This window comes from Saccopteryx bilineata, chromosome 4 (genome assembly GCF_036850765.1).
Source record: "Saccopteryx bilineata isolate mSacBil1 chromosome 4, mSacBil1_pri_phased_curated, whole genome shotgun sequence".
In the NCBI taxonomy this organism is placed as follows: Eukaryota; Metazoa; Chordata; class Mammalia; order Chiroptera; family Emballonuridae; genus Saccopteryx; species Saccopteryx bilineata.
In genome coordinates, this window is record NC_089493.1 from 42176036 (window position 1) to 42198161 (window position 22126).

The window sequence follows — 22126 nt, forward strand, 5'->3', positions numbered from 1 at the left end:
CCAGTAGAAAAACAAGTAGGAATATTCCTCAACAGGCAGATCTGCATGTTTACTGCCCAGATGTGGGTATTGGGGGTCATCAACTGACACAGGAAAAGCATTGGGAAGAGAAGACTGGAAAACAAAAAAGAAAGATGCCAGAGCAAAGAAACTCGAGAAAATTTTTGTTCAAGTAGCAGGAAAAAAAAGATGAAGAAATGAGGTCTTAGAGGAATTTTAAAAATAGAAGGAACAACAACAAATTAAATTCTAAGAAACCAAAACCAGCTGGACATTTTAAGAACTAGAGGTGGTAAACAGTGCCAGTGCTAGAGCCAGAAAGGAGGACAGGATTGAAGAGACCGTCCTGGACAACCAGATGCTGTGAAGAGAGCTATTCTATTGGGGTGGGGGCAGCAAGCCAATCCATAAGATCTAAAGGCAGTGGTGGGATTCAGCTGGTTCGCACTAGTTCAGCAAACAGGTGGTTAAAATGGCACTTGTAATCAGGGTTCTAAGGTGGACACCTGGGCAGCCGCCCAATGTGGAAATCACAAGTTTACATTCCTTACTATTTTTTAACATTCATCTGTGCAACAGCATATTCTAAGCGCCCGTAGTAATGTTCATTCTGTCCATAGGTGAAAAAAATTGCAAGTGAGGACACCGATCAAGAAGCAATATGGAAGTATCTTAAATAACAGTTGTATTGTTTTTTTGTCAGGTATTATTTAATATTTTTTCATTAATATTTTAAAACTCTTATAATCTAATTTTGTGTACCTCTTTTATTGTTCTTATTTAAGTATTAAATGCATGAAATAATAAACTATCTTTTGGTATTCAATTTTTTATACTTAAAATGGTAATTAGGGTGAGAACTGGTTGTTAAATTATTTAATTCTACCACTGTCTAAAAGAAAAGCAGTAAATATGGATTCTGATGTTTAGGATTTGAACAGGTAAGGGATAGCCTTAGGAGGAGGAAAAATAGGTTATTTAGGACTGGAGAGAGGGGGAAAAATAGAGGTAATTATACACAGGAATACAAAAAAAGTACAAAGTTAGAGAACTTACACTATCCAACTTCAAGAATTATTATTTTTTACTTCTTTCCAGTGATTTTGAGAGAGAGAGTCAGAGAGGGAGGGAATAAAGGAAAGAGAGAGGAAGAAGCAAGAGAAAGGGAGAAGCATCAACTCATTACACTTAATTGTTCCATTTAGTTGTGCACTCAGTGGTTGTTTTTCATGTGTGCCCTGACCAGGGATCAAACTCAAGACTTCGGTGCACCAGGAGGCTGTATCCACTAAACCACCTGCTCAGAACCAAAAATTACTTTTAAATTTACAATAATTAAGAAGTGCAGTATTGGTATAAAGATAGATCAATAGAACAGGATAGAAAATCCAGAAACAGATCCACTTTGTATACAGCCAGTTGATGCTCAACAAAAGTGTCAAGGCAATTCAACGGCAGAAAGGATAAGATTTTCAACAAATAATGTTAGAACAACTGGATTATCTATATACCAATAAATAAAAAAATAAGTCTTGATCCTTATATCACACTGCATATAAAAAATAACTCAAAATGTACCATACAACTGAATGTATTGTCTAAAACCACATGTCTTCTAGATGAAAATCTTAATGATCTTGAGTTAGGCAAAGATTTCTTAAATAGTACATAAAAAAAAGCAACCCCACAAACTATAAAAGAAAAAAAACGATAAACTTTATCAAAATTAGTATTTTGGTCTTCTAAAGACAGTGTCAGGAAAACAAAATGGCAACAAACTATGTGAAAATGTTTGCAAAACATGTACCCAAGAAAGGACTTGAATTGATAATAAATAATGTTTACAACTCAATAATAGGAAGGCACAAAACCCAATTTAAAAATGGGCAAAAGATTTTAAAAGATACTTCAGCAAAGTAAATATACAGATGGCAAATAAGCATATGAAAAATTGTACATCATCATTAGTCATTAGGGAAATGCAAATAAAATCCAGAATAAGATATCTCTACAAGTTTACAGAATGGCAGAATACAAACACTGACAACACCAAACATTGTTGAGTATGCGGGCAACTGGAACTTTCATATATGGCTGATTGGATGCAAAACAGAATAGCCACTTTGGAAACATTTAGCAGTTTCTTGTCAAGTTAAGCATTCCCACATGACCAAAAGAAATTAAAGATGTGTCTAAATGATCTATTTGTAAATATTCACATCACAGTTTTATTTATAATAGCCAAAAACGAAAAGACTACAAATGTCCATCAACTGGTAAATGAATAACAAATTTCTATATTTACACAGTATAATATTATTACACACAACATGACTGCCAAAGTATAATTATTATAAATAAGACAAACATAATAGATTATGCACCATATGATTATATATATATATAGAAAATTGTAGAAAAAGCAAAAATACTGTGATAGAATGAATGTAGATAGTGGTAGGTAGGGTCCAGCGGGCATGTGGGGAGGTTAGGAATTGACTGCAAAGTAGTATCAGGGAACTGTTTGGGAAAGGGGTCCCCAAACTACGGCCTGCAGGCTGCATGCAGCCCCCGAGGCCATTTATCCAGCCCCCGCTGCACTGCTGCACTTCCGGAAGGGGCACCTCTTTCATTGGTGGTCAGTGAGAGGAGCATAGGATGCAGACGCAAAGCGCAGCGTCGCTCACGTACAGTACTTCCGGTGACGCGGGACGCACGTGTCACGGCTCCGGAAACAGGGCATATCACTTGTTAAGGCTAGCAGTGACAAATATGGAACTGGACATTGACCATCTCATTAGCCAAAAGCAGGCCCATAGTTCCCATTGAAATACTGGTCAGTATGTCAATTTACATTTACTTGTTCTTTATTTTAAATATTGTATTTGTTCCTGTTTTGTATTTTACTTTAAAATAAGGTATGTGTATTGTGCATAGGGATTTGTTCATAGTTTTTTTTATAGTCCGGCCCTCCAACAGTCTGAGGGACAGTGAACTGGCCCCCTGTGTAAAAAGTTTGGGGACCCCTAGTTTGGGATGATGAAAATGTTTTTCAATATTATAATTATGTGGCTAATGTATAGTTGTGTTTATTTATCAAAACTCATCAGGCTGTATACTTGGAATTGGTGAGTCTTATGGCAAGTAAACTATACCTCAAAGAAGTTGTTGGAGAAGGAAGGTGAAGAAGAGAAGAAAAAAGAAAGAGAAGGAAGGGAGGAGAAGAGACAAGAGGAGAAGGAAGAAGAAAGAAGAGAATGATGTGGGATACATAAGGAAAGAGGCTCCAGTTATCCATTCAGTGACTACTTACAACTCTTATTGTTAGTCAAGGGCTAAGCACTAACGGAGAAACATCTCTAATCCTGACTAATGTATAGTCAGTCTAGTGAGTGAGACAGATATGCAAACAAATCACAATACAATGTGATAGTTACTGTAGCAAAGACACATACAAAGTGCTATGGGGACCTACGAAGAGACTGGGATGGGAGGGATAGAGAGTGGGGTGCTCATATGAATGCTGTGATATGAAATAAGGGGGTGAGGAACAACTAACCTCCCCTACAGAGAAGAACTGGGAAGTGATGCAGAGTAAGAGCTTATCTTCTGTCAGCTGAGGAATAGCTGACCTCTAGAATATATAAATTCACAATGACCTGAGGGTTTTGCCTTTTAATAACAAAAAAGTTAGAGACCCCATTTCACTTACCAATGCCAGAAGCCAATGGTTCACTTGCCTCACTGGTCGAAATGCTGACATCAGCTATGGCGTGTTGTTGGACTGGAATGAGCCTGGAGATAATTCTTGACATTATTTCTTGTTCTACCCTAGGGGACAAAAGGTAAGGATTCCTAAATTTGACTAAAACTATAAAGTGTCAGAAATATCACCCTTAAAAATAACCTCTAACAATGAACACAAATATTTACATGTGAAAGCAATCATGCTAAAAGCTGAATCTGTAAAGAAGAAAAAAATCAAACGTATCCCCTAGCAAAATAAACCACATGAAACAGATCTTTCTGTGGAAGATAATTCATTAAATCAAATTGAAGTCTTTTAGATTAGTCCAATGACAAGTTTAAATGACCTTGTAAATTCGTAAGATTTAGGTCAGTGAATTACCTAGCATACTCTGAATATATAATGTTGGGTTCTCTACTCTGAATATATAAATCCACACAAGATCAGAAGTAGAAAAAAATTTAGTTGCCCTGTCTTCAAAGAATAAATACATAAACTGCAATACAGGAAGATAGTTTTCCTCTAAAAGGAAAGAAAATTTATTTCCAATGTCAGTTAGCGACTAAGAGACTGCTTCTATCAGAGCAGCTAATTTACAAATTTATTATACAAGTAATAGATGTTCATTGTAGAAAAATCACAAAATATATAAAGTTTAAAATAATAGATAAGGTTCACTCATAATCCCAGATTCCAGCATAAACACAGGTAACAATTCAGAATATATTTTCCATTTTTTCCTTGCGCACATTTATTCTGAAGTGAGTTCTTATAAACTGCAGTTAAATCATTAGTATCCTGCTTCATTTATGCACTAGTGTTTTATGACCTTTCAACATCATTAAAATTTTTTCTAAACCTAATTTTGATAACTGTATTAATATTCACTTTAGTTTATTCCATAACTTCCTTAAGGTTTCTCACAGGTTAAAAATAGGGATAAAAATAGAGTTCATAAATCTATTGAAGTAACAAACAGAACAAGGCCTAGTTTGTGATAAGCAATGTATTTGCTAAGTAATCTATGGCCTGGTGGCAGAACTGTAATTATTTCCTTAGGATAAATTTCTGGAAGTGAATCACTGGATTGCACAGGATTCATTGGATATGTACATTGAAGATCATGTACATTTTTAAGGCTTTATTACCTAACAATAGCTTCTTTTGCCAGATAGATAGTCGAAGTACAAATATGCAAGAACAGAAATAATAACCACAACAACTAAACCCTAAGCATCACATCAAATAGTTTCCAGTGACTATTACAGGGAAAAAAATTAATAAAAGGAGACGAGAAAGATTTTCAACCCAAACTCAGTATTTTCCATTTATATTTACTACTATGATTCTGTTAACACCAACACCACTATAAACTCACCATTGAATTAAACTATTTTCCAATGTTTCTTTTCTCTGAATTACTTTATCCAGAATATCAGCAGTGGGCTGCAAAGCAGAAGCAACTGGTGGAAATGGAGGACCATTATACTTTGTAGAAGCAATTTTAACATTTCTGTTAAACTCCAGAATTGGTTCAGAGGGTTCTGGAATTTCATCACATAATTCCTCTTCCTGGTAAAAATAAAAACAAAACTGTTATATTCACATATCTGTTCAATATTTACTGAGTATAAGCAGGGAACTTATATAGATAAATTAACAAACACTTCTAAATCAACAGCATTTCAATTAGGTCATCACATTATTAATACTGTATATACATTTGTCTATCATATGGAAAATACTGGTAGAAAATAGTTTCTAAGATTGTTACCTGTATGATATCAACTACTTCATCAAAATTAGTTCCTGGAAACTTCACCTCTTCTTCATCTACCTTCGTAAATTCTGGAGTCTAAGAAAGCATTTTCAGAAAGATTTGGTTGTTTAATGTCTTTTTTATTAAACACTTTATTATTTTTTTAATTTATTTTTCTTTTTTAGAGACAGAAAGACACAGAGAGAGCCAGAGACCTTGAGATCATGTCGATGAGCCTACACTCAAACCAGCAACCTCAGGGTTTCGAACTAGGACCTCAACGTTCAGGTGAACAATCTATCCACTGAGTCACCACTGGTCAGGCATGCTTAATGTTTTTTTAATTTATATATATATATATATATATATATATATATATATATATATATATATATATATTCCCCCCCCCCCGAAGTTGGAAATGGGGAGGCAGTCAGACAGACTCCTGCATGCGCCCGACTGGGATCCACCCAGCATGCCCACCAGGGGTCCATGCTCTGCCCATCTAGGGCGTTGCTCTGTTGCAACCAGGGCCATTCTAGCACCTGAGGCAGAGGCCATGGAGCCATCCTCAGCGCCTGGGCCAACTTTGCTCCAATGGAGCTTTGGCTGTGGGAGGGGAAGAGAGAGACAGAGAGGAAGGAGAAGGGGAGGGGTGGAGAAGCACATGGGCACTTCTCCTGTGTGCCCTGGCCGGGAATCGAACCTGGGACTCCTGCATGCCAGGCCGACGCTCTACCACTGAGCAAACCGGCCAGGGCCTAATTTATATATTATTAATCATATTTCTACCCATAGCATATGCTGTAATACATGCTCTATTTTTTTATTTTAATATCCTGTTCAAAATTTATTTCATTAACAAATGAAATCCAAGATAGTCCCAAAACCATTAAGTTCTCATTTCAATAGTTATAACAAATTAATTATCAGTTTCTCTGTCAAGGACTCCATCAACAATGCAGCTTGAATCAAATTAATATGATTGTAATTTCTCTCCTAGAGTTAAGATAAAGTCTTTGCATGTGTAGCTATATAAGCATATATACACAAAATAGACATATACAGAATTAAATCATTTAGAAAGATAAACAATTATTTTACAAATTTATGTATGTATTTATTTATTTATTTTGTATTTTTCTGAAGTGAGAAGCAGGGAGGCAGAGAGACTGACTCCCATATGCACCCGACCAGGATCCACCCAGCATGCCCACTAGGGGGCGATGCTCCATGGCGTTGCTCTGTTGCAATGGAGCCATTCTAGTGCCTGAAGCAGAGGCCATGGAACCATCTTCAGCACCCGGACTGACTTTGCTCCAGTGAAGCCTTGGCTGTGGGAGGGGAAGAGAGAGGGAGAAAGGAGAAGGGGAAGGGTGGAGAAGCAGATGGGCGCTTCTCCTGTGTGCCCTGCTGGGAACTGAACCCAAGACTTGCACACGCCAGGGACACAAATTTATTCTTTAGGCCTCACTAGATGTAGTCTTGTCTCCTAAAACCCCAATAGCCTCTTTCTGAAAGCAGAACGATTAACAGTCTGAAAATTATTGTTTGAAATCATACATGCTTTAATAAGCTTCTGGTAAAAAATTAAATTAGAAACAAATGCATTTAGAGTCAGTTCTATTTACTATTTCTGATTATGAAAAAATGGTGTTTATCTTCTCCTTAAGACTATATCTTTGATGACCAAATTTGGTTACAATAGATGCAATGTGGGAAAAATTACAGTGCTATTTTGATGTATAAAGTTATAACTTCATTACTCAGCAGCAAATAAATTCTAGGAAGAAATGCTTATTTTTTGCATCATGTCAATAATATAATGACAAAGTAAAATTCCAAAATATAAACTCCAACCATCACTATAAAATTCACATTCAGAAAAACTATATTTAGTTCCCATTTAAATTAAGATTCTTCTCCAAAGAGACAGAAATTCTTTCTTCACATATGAGTCTTACAACTTCAGTGACCAAACTAAGGATGATCACTTCCAAAATGTTTATAAATATAGAAATCTTAAAGTTTCTTTTTTCAAATTCATAAGCAATTAGATTCATTTTGAATCTTCTCCTTAAAAACTAAATTATAACAATGAATCATAATTATAATGAAAGACTTTTCAGGGAATAACACTTAAAATCCATAGTGAGATGTTACCCAAAACGACATAATAAATTTCTGAGCAATACCTGTATCCAGGTGTTCGGAGGAGGAGGAGATGCTTGTCTGGGACTAGGCAGGGACAGACTGGCACCCACGCTGCTGTTTGAAATGCTGTCGATATCTATATTGGGTAATACCTACAACACAACACAGCTACTAGCTTTCTAGTCATCATTTTGACTCAAATATTTGTTAATCAATAACAATCACATGTATTTAACTTTTTATTGCAAAGTCAATGGATAACAATTTTTTTTTAAACTTTTTTTTTTTTTTAAGATTTCTTTTTTTTTTATTTATTTTTTTATTCATTTTAGAGAGGAGAGAGAAAGGGAGAGACAGAGACAGAGAGGGAGAGAGAGACAGAGAGAGAAGGTAGGGAGGAGCTGGAAGCATCAACTCCCATATGTGCCTTGACCAGGCAAGCCCAGGGTTTTGAACCAGCGACCTCAGCATTTCCAGGTCAACGCTTTATCCACTGCGCCACCACAGGTCACAATTTTTTAATTATAAAAAAATAACTTAAAAATTTGGAAAATAAGGAAGAACAAAAAAAATCCTACTATCTTAAGAAAACTTCATTTTCACTATTCCCTTTATTCTTTATCAACTTACACATAGTTAAAATATAAAATAATTTCACTTTATATTTTACTGATTATTATTTATTTTTTTTTTTTTCTGAAGCTGGAAACAGGGAGAGACAGACAGACTCCCGCATGCGCCCGACCGGGATCCACCCAGCACGCCCACCATGGGGCGACGCTCTGCCCACCAGGGGGCAATGCTCTGCCCATCCTGGGCGTCGCCATATTGCGACCAGAGCCACTCTAGCGCCTGGGGCAGAGGCCAAGGAGCCATCCCCAGCGCCTGGGCCATCTTTGCTCCAATGGAGCCTTGGCTGCGGGAGGGGAAGAGAGAGACAGAGAGGAAGGTGCGGCGGAGGGGTGGAGAAGCAAATGGGCGTTTCTCCTGTGTGCCCTGGCCGGGAATCGAACCCGGGTCCTCCGCACGCTAGACCGACGCTCTACCGCTGAGCCAACCGGCCAGGGCTATTTTACTGATTTTTTCAATGTAATCAGGTCATAAGCATCTTATCATACTTCCATATAGACTTCATAATTATATTTTAAATGACTGTATAATAGTTCAGTAAATATACATGCCTTAATTATTTAATCATTTTCCTGTTGGTAAACATTTAGGATATTCCTAATATTTTCACTACTTTATATATATTTATATCATTACAAAAATTTTCTCCATATATATATATATATATATATGGTTTATTTCCCTAACTTTTGAATTATATCATTATACTAAATATCCAGATACTAGACTAAATTCTTGAGCCACAGGACATGAATAAGATTCTTGGTAATAACTGTCAAAATGCAATCTAAATGAGCTCTAATTTATATCATCAAAAAAAATCAATCATAAGTTTTACTCAACCTTTACCCAAATTAGATAATAAAATTGCTTCAGCAATAATAGTTTTTAAATAGAAGCATATTATTTTAATTTGTTTTATCTGGGTAACTAGCAAGATTTAAATTAAGTTTGCTTGTTCATAAACTGTATTTCCTCTTCTGTAGAATCTTATTCATTTTTTTTTTTTATTTATTCATTTTTAGAGAGGGAAGAGAGAGAGAGACAGAGAAGGAGAGAGAGACAGAGAGAGAGAGAGAGAAGGGGGGAGGAGCTGGAAGCATCAACTCCCATATGTGCCTTGACCAGGCAAGCCCAGGGTTTCGAACCGGCAACCTCAGCATTTCCAGGTCGACGCTTTATCTACTGCGCCACCACAGGTCAGGCTTATTCATGTTCTTTAAATATTTCTGAATTTGTTTTCTTATTAACTTATTGAGGTTTTTATATTTAAAAATTAATCCTTTCTGTCATATTCCTTTCATATATTCTCTCTCTGTGTTGTTTTTCTCTAGAAATTCTTTACATATTTAAATTTTAGATGTTATAGATTCAAATCTGTTTTCATATCATATGTAAGTTTTCTTCTCTCATATTCAGACTTAGCTTTGACAGATTCCGTGCAATTGTCCTCGGATTCTCCTATACTTTTATATTTTTAGTTACACATTAGCCTATTGCCTACTTGGAACTCATTTGTTACATACAGTAGGAGTTTTAGCATCTGAAACTGATATATTTTCCATATTGTCCACATTGCTAACCAATTACAGCATACAACATTTCATTTCCAAGAATCCTATTTCCCACTGATTTATCCATCACATATTACTCTTTTTAAAATAACGCCTTTTCTTTTTCTTTTCTTTTTTTTTTTTTGTATTTTTCCGAAGCTAGAAACGGGGAGAGACAGTCAGACAGATTCCTGCATGCGCCCGACCGGGATCCACCCGGCACGCCCACCAGGGAGCGACGTTCTGCCATGACCAGAGTCCCTCTAGCGCCTGGGGCAGAGGCCAAGGAGCCATCCCCAGCGCCTGGCCATCTTTGCTCCAATGGAGCCTCGGCTAAGGGAGGGGAAGAGAGAGACAGAGAGGAAGGAGAGGGGGAGGGGTGGAGAAGCAGATGGGCGCTTCTCCTGTGTGCCCTGGCCGGAAATCGAACCCGGGACTTCTGCGCGCCAGGCCGACGCTCTACCACTGAGCCAACCAGCCAGGGCCTAATAACGCCTTTTCTCAAATACTTTTTATGCAGACCAATAACAAAAAGACTTTAACTTTTCTAAACCCTTTATTCCTTCAAGTACCAAAATGATCCTAAAGTTCAAGTTAAGAAAAAGCTATGTTTTTTTAAAATTACAATTGCACTTAAATTATACATTAACTAAGGAAGAATTGATACTTGAATATTTAACTTTCACATACAAGTCCTTTCTCAATTCAAGTTTTTGTATATGGTCTACCGGAAAGTTCTGTCCATTTTTATCACAAGTTTCGACACATAAGCACATGTTTATTTGGTGCACGTGTGCCTCTCTATTTTTATCACTTAAAGTATACATACTGACGTAGCAAATTAACTAAAACAAAGTTGATTCACGTTAGTCTTATGTGTGAAGCGATAGTGTGCCCATGGCTACTGATAAAGTTCATTTACGCCACTGTAATTTTTACAAATTTCAACAAGGAAGAAATGCTACAGAAGCATGTAGAAACTTATTGAAAGTGTTTGGTGAAGAAATAAGACCGACTATCACTTGTTTTTGTCCTTATAAAATTTTTTGAAAGGCAAAAAATTCAAAAATGAAGAAGATATCAAACAAGCACTGTTTCAATTTTTTGCATCAAAAGATAAAACATTTTTCAAAAATGGGATATACAAATTGCCCTCACGCTGGCAAGAAATCATTAATAATAATGGCAGTTATATTATTTAATAAAGTTTATTGACGGTAAGAAAAATTTGTATTTTGCTTTATTCCAAAAACGGACAGAACTTTCTGGTAGACCTTATATATATATGTTTGAATAAAGACTGAAGTAATAATCATACAAGTCACAAACACTATATTTTTTTAATTAGTTAAAATACACTGTATAACTGTTCCCTTTGGAATATCATCAAGCCACCTCGATATGAATCATTAACTTGGAAAGATAACTTAAAGCATGCAAAGATAGACCCATAGTTTTAAAGAACAAAAGCCCCATGGATGAAAGCAAGGTTTTCATGAAGAAAGATAATAGATTTTAAGTACTAAAGTTAAGCTAAAGATTTTTTTCCTAAAAAATTTCTGTTCCTGCCCCCTGGCATACCTGTACAACCAACTGAGGAGGATCCTTTTTCTCTGACTTCATTTCTACAACTGCTATGTTAGGCTTTTTCACTCCAGTTCCGGTTTTTCGAGATGATGGAGGAACAGAAGTAGTCACTGTTACAGGGTGTGGCTTGTTCACAATTACTCCCGCAGGTGGCATGGAATCACTATTACTTTGGGTCTGGCCTAAAGAGTTTGGGGTAGAAGACGAGTCAACCATTTCAGGAATAAAGGAAAAAATTTGATACACGACCTAGATCTTTATGGCTGAATTCTCATATGAAAGAAAAGCACTATCTACAGTCACCATTGACAATAACACATGTCACCCTTTGGTGATGACTAACATTTACTTGGCATTCATTTGTACTAAACACTTCACATACACTATCCAATTTAACCATCAAAACAAGACTATGAAGTATTAATATTAGCTACATTATACAGCTGAGGAAACAGAGGTTTAGAAACATAATTTGCCAAAGGTCATTACTGTTTGTAAGTGCCAAAGCCAAGACTAAAGTGCACTGCATTATACTGTATTATTTTTATTCTCATTTCTTCATTCAGCAGCAATGGACAGAAATAAAACAACAAAACAATGATGTTTGACCACCAATAAATAGCATGTAGAACAACTATTTGGTGATTATCATTGCTATCAAAAACTTATTAACTTTCAATTCAAAGTTTCACTTGTTTTCTATATTTCAAAGTAAAGAGGGACAGTACAATGCACTCATTAAAAGCACAGACTCTAAATAAAGCCAGGGTGCCTAGGTTGAATCGTGGCTCCACTCTAGCTATGTGGCCTTTTTTTTTTTTTTTTCTTTACATTTTTCTGAAGCTGGAAATAGGGAGAGACAGTCAGACAGACTCCCGCATGCGCCCGACCGGGATCCACCGGCACGCCCACCAGGGGCGATGCTCTGCCCACCAGGGGGCGATGCTCTGCCCATCCTGGGCGTCGCCATGTTGCGACCAGAGCCACTCTAGCGCCTGGGGCAGAGGCCACAGAGCCATCCCCAGCGCCCGGGCCATCTTTGCTCCTATGGAGCCTTGGCTGCGGGAGGGGACGAGAGAGACAGAGAGGAAAGCGCGGCGGAGGGGTGGAGAAGCAAATGGGCGCTTCTCCTGTGTGCCCTGGCTGGGAATCGAACCCGGGTCCTCCGCACACTAGGCCGACGCTCTACCGCTGAGCCAACCGGCCAGGGCTGCTATGTGGCCTTTTATAAATCACTTAACTCCTCTGTGCCTTGTCTTCTTCATCTATAAAATTGAGATTACTGTATGTTTTATAGGGTGGATTAAATAAGTTCATATATATAAAGTGCTTAGATCCATACCTGGCATAAAGTAAGAACTTTATAAAGTATTAGCTATTATATTAGTAGAAAGCATGTTTGAACATCCATTAGCCACCAAGCTGACATGCCATTAACTCATAATATTGAAAATAAAAAAATTTCTCATGTTGAAAATATTTCTATTAAAGTCATTCATCAAAATTAAGAATAGCGCCTGACCTCTGTTGGCGCAGTGGATAAAACATCGACCTGGAATACTGAGGTCACCGGTTCAAAACCCCAGGCTTCCTCGGTCAAAGCACATACAGGCACATAACAGAAGCATCTACTACAAGTTGATGCTTCCCACTCCCCAATCCCTTTTCTCTCTCACTCTTTCTCTCTCTCCCTCCCTCCTTCTCTCTCCTCTCTCTAAAACCATTTTTTTTTTTGTATTTTTCTGAAGCTGGAAACGGGGAGAGACAGTCAGACAGACTCCCGCATGCGCCCGACCGGGATCCACCTGGCACGCCCACCAGGGGCGACGCTCTGCCCACCAGGGGGCGATGCTCTGCCCACCAGGGGGCGATGCTCTGCCCCTCCGGGCCGTCGCTCTGCCGCAACCAGAGCCACTCTAGCTCCTGGGGTAGAGGCCAAGGAGCCATCCCCAGTGCCTGGGCAATCCTTGCTCCAATGGAGCCTCTGCTGCGGGAGGGGAAGAGAGAGACAGAGAGGAAGGAGGGGGGGTGGAGAAGCAAATGAGCGACTCTCCTGTGTGCCCTGGTCGGGAATCGAACCCGGGTCCCCCGCACGCCAGGCCGACCGGCCAGGGCCATAAAACCAATTTTTTAAAATTAAGAAAAGCAATGACACTAAAAGAAAAAAAAATAGGTAACTAGTGAGAGCAAAAATGATTTGACTGATTTTTACAAAGATGAGCCCAAGAGTCCTCAAATAAGTAAATAACCAACTATTGGCTTAGAATAGACAACCACACGATTTTACTTATCACAGCCTAGTTCAAAGGTACATAAAAAGTACTTAAATTACTTCCCCTGACACATGATATTAAACCAGTCAAAATTCTTGAATTCTTTAATCTTATGAATGTCTATAACATCTAAATATATTTAAAATTTTTATTTAATCTACAGCAATATATTATAAATATCAAAAGAACATTTCCCGTGAGCAGGATCTCATCATTTCAGAGATGTTCTAAGGCTCTACCCACAAATATAAACGCATACAGAAAAAGGTAAGTGACTACCATGTCAGCACCATTCTGTAAATTCTGTTACTACTAATAGGAATTTTTACTTTACCCACAGATTTAGTTGGCTCTTACCTAAAAGGATTGCCATGGGAATTAGATGGCCTTCCAGTGTACCTGAAAGAGTAGGCATTTCTCTGCTTGGGCTAAACAAGTACTGCTGGTCACCAGGAGGCAGCGTAGCAACAGAATGTTGTGGCTTAGAATCTGTTTTCTTGGGTTTTGTTGCATAAAAGTCAGTTTGTGTTCTTATTGACTTTACTTTAGTGCCTGTAATAATCATCAATGGCAGATATTTTAAAATATTGTTTGAATATCTACAATCTAGCCACCAAGAAATATACCACTCTCTTTTTTTTTTTATGACAGAGAGAGATAGAGAGAGGGACAAATAGGGACAGACAGTCAGGAAGTGGGAGAGATGAGAAGCATCAATTCTTTGTTGCAGTTCCTTAGTCGTTCACTGATTGTTTTCTCATATGTTCCTTGACTGGGCGGCTATAGCAGAGTGAGTGACCCCTTGCTCAAGCCAGTGACCATTGGGCTCAAGCCAGCAAGCTCCTGATCAAGCTGGTAGCCCATGATCAAGCTGGTGACCTTGGGGTTTCAAACCTGGGTCCTCTGCATCCCAGTCCGACACTCTATCCACTGGGCCACTACCTGGTCAGGCCATATACAATGTTTCTTCACAGAAATATCTCACTCTATTTAAAGTTACATATAAACCAGGGGTTGCCAAACTTTTCTTAAATGACAAGATAGTAACTATTTTAGCCTCATGGGCATGTGGTCTCAATTGCAACATCTCAACTCTGCCACAGTAGCATAAAAGCAGTCATAGATAATACATAAATTGAGCATAGTTATGTTCCAATAAAACTTTATTTATATGATAAAAACAGGCAGCTGACCTGCAGACCATGGTCATGGTTTCTAAACCCTTGAATATAAGTAACAATTTATACAACTACTATGACAGAATAGATATAAGGATGAGAAAATGTTGAATGAATAAAAATTTGGAAGAATATTCAGATCATATTACTTTAACTCATGAAAATTTTTTCTTATAGATACAAAAATTTAATGATAATTTTTAGAATTGGATTTTTTTCATTCTCTCATTAGACATAATTCAGAATAACCAGCCTTTATCCTTTAAAATTATTTACAGATAGCTGTTATATCTAATAAAACCTTACAGAAGTTAATATCTTTATATATTTTTTCTATTCCTATAAAGTAAATTTGTATAGATATTAAATCTTGAATTCTTAAAGAATTAGAAATTTGGTTGTCTTTTTGGAGACGATACATGGAATCTGAGAAAAGTGAAAAAAAGTCTAAAGAAAAATAAATTATTTTCTAAATAAATTCCTGGCATAGCTATATTTTTACTTTTTATCTGTAAGTAGTTTTATTAACCTAGACTTTAAAATAAAGTTACAAGATCCCAGCAAGTTTTATGACCTCAGGAAGAACCACCTCTATATTTTTTATCCTGTTCTCTAGTAGTCACTCAATTGAATAAATATTTTTTTCTTCAGTGTTTATTGAAGATATACCATTTTTCAAGCATTTAATATGTGTTAGGTATCATTGCAGAAAGAGGAAATACAGCACCAAATAAACCAACTATACTAATGGAGCTTACAATCTAATAAGAAAAACAATCAGTAAACAAAAACATAACATCAGACAGTCAAAGGGGCTATAAAGAACAATAAGACATCATTTCTCAGCCTTCTGGCTAAGATCAAGTAAAGAACAATAAGGCAGGGCAAGGAGATATAAAAGGATAGAGTATAATTTTTTGGATAGGATGGTCAGGGTAAACCTCTGAGGAGCTAACATTTCAGTGCAGAGATCTAAAGAACTGAGAGCATGACCAGAGGTGGCACAGTAGAGAGCGCTGACCTGGAACACGTACTGAGGTCACCAGTTCAAAACCTTGGGCTTGCCCAGTCAAGGCATATAGGAGAAGCAACTACTATGAGTTAATGCTTCCCACTTCTCTACCCCTTCTCTCTCCTCTCTCTAAAACCAATAAATAATATATTCGTTTTATCTTTATATATAGAAAGAAAGAACTGAGAGTGAGCCATACAAATGTCTCAAGAAAAAGCTCTTCAGGAAGAGGAAACAACAGTACTAAGGTCCAAGGATGAGCATGTGTCCACAGATTCTCAATCACTTCTATCATTTAAAAGGGTTACTTAATCAAATTATTTTTAGACTTGAAAGTATTTTAAAACCTCAAAACCTCATGCTATTTTTTTCAAAGGTTTCAAAACCCCTAATTTAATAGAAAAGCTCCAATAAACAAGAGGAAACATTAGGATAAATATCATCTATCAGGGTATAATCTATAAGTCATATGTTTTATTACAATAACATCAGTAGGATTTCTAGATAAACTGACATGCTTATATAATCACCTAACTCTTAGAAATGAAATAAAAATAAAACTAAGTCACCTGCCACACAGCTCCAACTTCTAGAAAGGATAAAAAGAAAAATGAGTTGGTACGAATTAGTTACCACATATTGTCAAAGTGGCTAAATGACTGATAAAGTACAAGTTGAGGAGCTTCAAACTGTAACCAAGGTCAACAGACCAAACATTTGACTAATATCTATGTTTAAATATACTAGTGATATCATAGCTGTGAGCCAAAGATACAGTGATAGTGATGACATTTTTAGTTTGGTATAAAAGTAACAAAAAACTTTTTCACTTTTTCTACCTCTGGCTCTTTGAGAACAAAACTACAGAAGTGCCCATAAACATTTTTATGATAATACACAGAATATGGCTGATCTTTCTGTTCAAAAAGAACATGGACTCCCTGATCAGTGGTGGAGCAGTGGACAGAGCAGTGACCTGGGACACTGAGGTCCCAGGTTTGAAACCCTAAGGTCACCAGCTTGAGCGCAGGCTCACTAGCTTGAACACAGGGTCACCGGTTCGAGTGGGATTATAGACATGATCCCATGGTATCTGGCTTGAGCCCAAAGGTTGCTGGCTTAAAGCCTTAGGTCACTGGCTTGAGCCCAAGGTCTCTGGCTTGAGCAAGGGGTCACTGGCTTGGCTTGAGGCCTCCAGTTAAGGCACTTATGAGAAGCAATCAATGAACAACTAAAGCAACTACAAGTTGATGCTTCTCATCTCTCTCCCTTCTTCTCCCTTCTCTCTCCGTCTCTCGCTATAAATAAACAAAAAGTTGATAAACCAAGGTCTTCAAGGAAATGTCCACTTTCCCTAAATTATAATTTAAATTGTTCCAAGACTCATCTCACAGATGCAAATTTTACCATGCTTTATCTGAAGATATCATCTAATACTATATATTTTTTCCCACTTATTCTGACCTTGTGCCTTGAATCAGATCTATTATTCCCAACTCTCTTGGAATTGTTTTTCCATCCCTACACATTTTATAATTTGAACTGTGTTTACAATAAAAAGCAAAAATTAAACTTTACATCTTAAATTGATACCATGAAAAATAAGTTTTACGAGAAAAATTGAGGTTTCTTTCCTTTTTTAAAAAAATAAGAGGAGGGGAAATAGAGAGACAGACTCCCACATGCACCCCGACCAGGATCCACCCTGCAACCCTATCTAGAATCAATGCTCGAATCAACCAAGCTATTTCCAGCTCCTAAGGATGACTGGAGGTTTCTTACCTTTAACCTGTTCTATTACTTTCGGTCTCTGTGGTTTGGACTTAGGGGATGGAGAATTAAATCTGAGATATGGTCCTTTTTTAAGAGTGCTGCGATGGCCATGGTAAACTGGTTTTCCATAGATTTGGAACATATAATCTTCATCTTGCCTCACTGCGGTTGCCTTCAAAAAACCCTAAGTACACAAAGTTAGTTAACTCAACAACAAAACAGTCATCAAACACTTCTCATTTTTCTAAAGGCTTCTTTTGGCAGCTTAAGTACTATAATAAGAATGATCAGGTCAGAAAAGTCCTTTACTTTAAAAGTCTCTTAAATTTTGGATACAGTTTCTAATCTATAGTTTTAAAATGTCATGGTTTTCAAAAGCATGAAAATGAAATATAAAAATCATCCACCCAAGAAACATGAAGGTTCTTAAAGTAGTAGGAATATTTTCAGCACCAAAAAGTAAAGTTTAAACACATTTTGTAGATTACATTCAAGTGCAATAATAAAACATAAATCAAGTCTTTAAATGATTTTCTACATTCTGATCCTGCCTTCAACCATAATCTAAATGCCACAGTAAGGTAGCATTTATTGAGCATCTACTAAATGCTAAGCATTGAATTTAGATGCTTTGTTAATCTGCCCCTAAATCTGTATTTGGCATTAAGAAAGTTATAGCCTAGTTAAAGCAGCCAAAACATTCCCTCCATAACACCTAGTACTATCCCTCACAATCACTAGGCACTAAACATACATTTGTTAAACTGAAAAATAAAACAAAAAAGCATACATATACACACACAAAGATGAAAACAATTTTGAGCACCATGAATGATGAATTTTTGGATTAGATGATCTCTAGATATACCTACTATAACTAAAATACTGGGATTCTAAGTGTGAGATCTCAGAAGAAAGAAACAATTTTATGTGATGATTTCCACATTCTGGATATCTAAAACCCTAAATATCAATAGTTTAAACTTAACTTACATTTGTAGAGCCCTTCATATTTTAAAAACATTTACATATTCACTTTATTACTTACATCTTAAAGAAAAGAATGCAACATTTATGCCCCAACCCAGAGCAGGATCTCACCTCTTTGCTCTCTTTCTGTGAGCTTGAAGCAGGGATGCTCCTCACAGGCGGGTTTCTCACATGCTCCTCTTTTGGTTTTGGACAGTGTGTCTTTGGAATTACAGAATTATTTAGTGTTTTGCCTTGTTTATTGGTTTTAATATCTTTATTCATATTAAAACCCTTGTTGGTCCTTTGAGTCTTCTGATCAAATCTCTTTTGTTCATAATCTTTTTTTGCCAGTTCATCCTTAACATAACCATATTAAAATTATTTAAAATCTACCCAAGTGGAAATGCTTTCAATCAAAAGTATTAGAATTTACTTTTTTATGTTATGGCAATATAGGTTAACAGTTTTAAATGCTTTATAAATAAATGATATTGGCTTATATATGAATAAAAACTCGCAGGAAGAATGAACAAAAACTAGAAAGACTGGTGTCTTATGGAGCAGGGTGAATGTGAAATATATGCTCTAGTACTAGAGGAGGTACAGAGGTAGGAGGACAACATTTCATCATAGACCTTTTTATACTTTTTGATGTTTGAACCGTGTGACTGTAGGAACTGTTCAAAAATTAAATTGGGCACTGGCTGGGTGGCTCAGCAGAGAAAGCATCGTTCCAGTCCACTGAGGTTGTGGGCTCGATCCCCAGTCAGGGCATGTATCAGAGGCAATCAATGAGTACATGACTAAATAGAACAACAAGTTGATGCTTCTCTCTCTCTCTCTTTCTCTCAAATCAATGAAAAGTTTTCAAAATTATTTTTAAAAAATAAATTTCCCAAAGAGTAAACAACTTTCTAATAAAACTCTGACATAAGTATTTATAAATTAAAATTGCTTGAAGGTTCAAGCACATTTTGTATGGAATCCACAGTAATAGAGTGAAAGACATTACTAGGTGTCTGCAGAGCCAGAGCAGATCTCAATCTCCTGGTAGCTCAGCTTTCTCCTGGTGCATCAGACAGCAGCTACTAGAAATTCCTCACGCCCACATTAGAAATATATATTCTTCAACAACGAAGTATAATATTTCGGTATTTATTGCTGTGGAAACCAAACTGACACTTCATCTTGCTGCCACTGTAAGCATGCACACGTCATACAACCAGAAAAAAAAACACACTTTGTACCCCAAGATAAAAATAACAGGACTACCCTGTCTCTCAATATATAAAATTATAAGAATTTCCTATAAATTACTAACTCTCTAATAAAAATAATTGACTTCAGGTGGAGAATATACAGTGCAATATACAAATGACATATGACAGAATTGTACACTTGAAACCCATATAATTTTATTAACCAATGTCACACCAATACATTTAATTTAAAAAATTAAAAATACAAAAATAATTCTCCTAAATTTCTGCAAGGCTGTTGTCTGAAGAGATGCTGTGTATGTGAGAAAGCAGCCGCTTTTCCAACTGGAACTAACTTCTATAAACTCAATAACCTTGGAAATCTTATAACTTTGGCAATTTTACTTTGGTAAGCCAATGCTTCTAAATCTGCTGTCTTGAAACCTTTTTGTAACTATATGTTTTTCTTTTCTAAATGCTTTTGCTAGATTTTCTTCCAAATACTCACATTCTAGTTATTCCAACAATTTGCCAGGCAAGTCATAATGTTATTTATGAGACAAAGCACTTAAGTACAATGAAACATTATTAAATAAATATAGTGACAGAGTGATATCAAGAATTAAAAGTGGAGCTATATATAAGAAGTAGTTTGAGAATAAGTACAAATAGTTATAAATTGGAAACAAAGTTATCTTTTGAGAATTAACTTAATTGTATTTTTGCCAAAATCTACCTGAATTTCTGCAGAAATAGTTTTAATCCACTCATCCACTGTCTTTTTTATTCTAATCTTCTCTGACATCTCTCTACAAAAGAGAATGAAGAATTTTCTTAAATTAGCATTTAATGTCCTAAAGAGAGGACCTGGATCAGATCTCTTATATTTGAATTTACTGTGGAACCCAATATCCTTCATCTGAAAAGAAAAACACTGTTATCAGTTTTCATCAAACACTTAAAGAATGTTTGGAAAGCACAAGTAAATCCCAGAAAATATGTACCAAAGAGAGAAACAAAATTAAAGAGAAAATTCACATTTGTGCCTGGCCTATAGTAGTACAGTGGATAAAGCATCAACCTGGAATGCTGAGGTCGCTGGTTCAAACCCTGGGCTTGCCTGGTCAAGGCACATATGGAAGCAATCAATGAACAACTAAAGTGACGCAACTATGAGCTGAAACTTCTCACTCCACACCCCTCACTCTCTCTTTGTAAAATCAATAAATAAAATCTTAAAAAAAAGAAAATTCACATTTGTAAAAGTAATAGCAACATGTATAGATCAAATTCATCTCCTCCTTCTCTAAACATTAAAACACATTACACAAAATGAAGTGCTTAGAAAAAAATTTAAGAATAGCTGTAAGCTGGCGGTTTCCTAAGTAACCTTAGGATACCAACAGCCGGTCTTACCTGTTGTTAGACAGAGCATTGATGAACGAATACACGGCTGTTCCTTCCTTTGCACGAATGATAGCTTCCAGGTTTTCTTCAAGTACTTTTTTATTGTTTTGTACTCCTCTCAAAATCTTCTCAGCTTCTTTCAATATAGATCTTGTACTGGTTGTTTGAAGCTTAACGGAATTCTGTGGGAGATCAGCAAGCCTTGACATAATCAGAGATTCTTTTGGCTTAAAGAAAAAAGGCAAAAATGTCTCCATATAAAACCCATATTAATTATTTTAATCCAAACAAGAGCTATTACTATATTACTGTATGCTATTATATAAAATATAGTTGAGGCCATACACTATACCAATATATTCTAAGGACTCAATTTGTCAAATTTAAGAGCTATAAAGGAATTCTGGACAAGTACGGTTTCTTCCCATTTCGAAGTACTAAAATGAATGTTAAATGAAACGGCTGAGATGACTACAGTGGTGGCAGGCAGTCCAGCAGCCAATAAAAAGGGCATCTGGTAAAGAAAGCTAAAACAAAATAAGAGAGAGTTGGCTCCAGGCAGGCAGAGCAGACTCTGTAAACGGGATAAACCAGGGCCATCCACAGTTCCCTCTCCTTCCTTCCTTCCTTCCTCTCCAACAGAACCTGTAAAGCTAGAGGGGGCCGCGTGGCTCCATTCTAGCCAAGGAGCAGGAAGTAAAAACCACTTAATGAAAGGTTCTGGAAAAATTCTGAAAAGAAAGAAGACTGGGTTGATGCATCTTTTTTTTTTTTTTTTTTCTTCTGAAGCTGGAAACAGGGAGAGACAGTCAGACAGACTCCCGCATGCGCCCGACCGGGATCCACCCGGCACGCCCACCAGGGGCGATGCTCTGCCCACC

At 36.8% G+C, this 22126-nt stretch overlaps 1 protein-coding gene across 10 annotated transcripts in view; it reads right to left on the reverse strand.

Moving 5' to 3' along the window:
- The window catches only part of KIAA0586 (KIAA0586 ortholog), a 116021-nt gene that overhangs the window by 66047 nt on the left and 27848 nt on the right, over nt 1–22126 (reverse strand). For 9 of the 10 annotated variants that reach the window (XM_066274253.1, XM_066274254.1, XM_066274252.1 and 6 more), the window contains 10 exons: nt 21255–21472; nt 20575–20647; nt 18769–18996; nt 17677–17851; nt 14062–14256; nt 11426–11613; nt 7703–7813; nt 5523–5603; nt 5127–5320; nt 3713–3831 (listed from right to left, as the gene is read on the reverse strand). In XM_066274253.1, coding sequence (XP_066130350.1) covers nt 3713–3831; nt 5127–5320; nt 5523–5603; nt 7703–7813; nt 11426–11613; nt 14062–14256; nt 17677–17851; nt 18769–18996; nt 20575–20647; nt 21255–21472 — 1582 coding nt within the window. The remainder of the gene's footprint in view (nt 1–3712; nt 3832–5126; nt 5321–5522; nt 5604–7702; nt 7814–11425; nt 11614–14061; nt 14257–17676; nt 17852–18768; nt 18997–20574; nt 20648–21254; nt 21473–22126) is intronic. The other variant, XM_066274249.1, reaches the window with a different exon arrangement.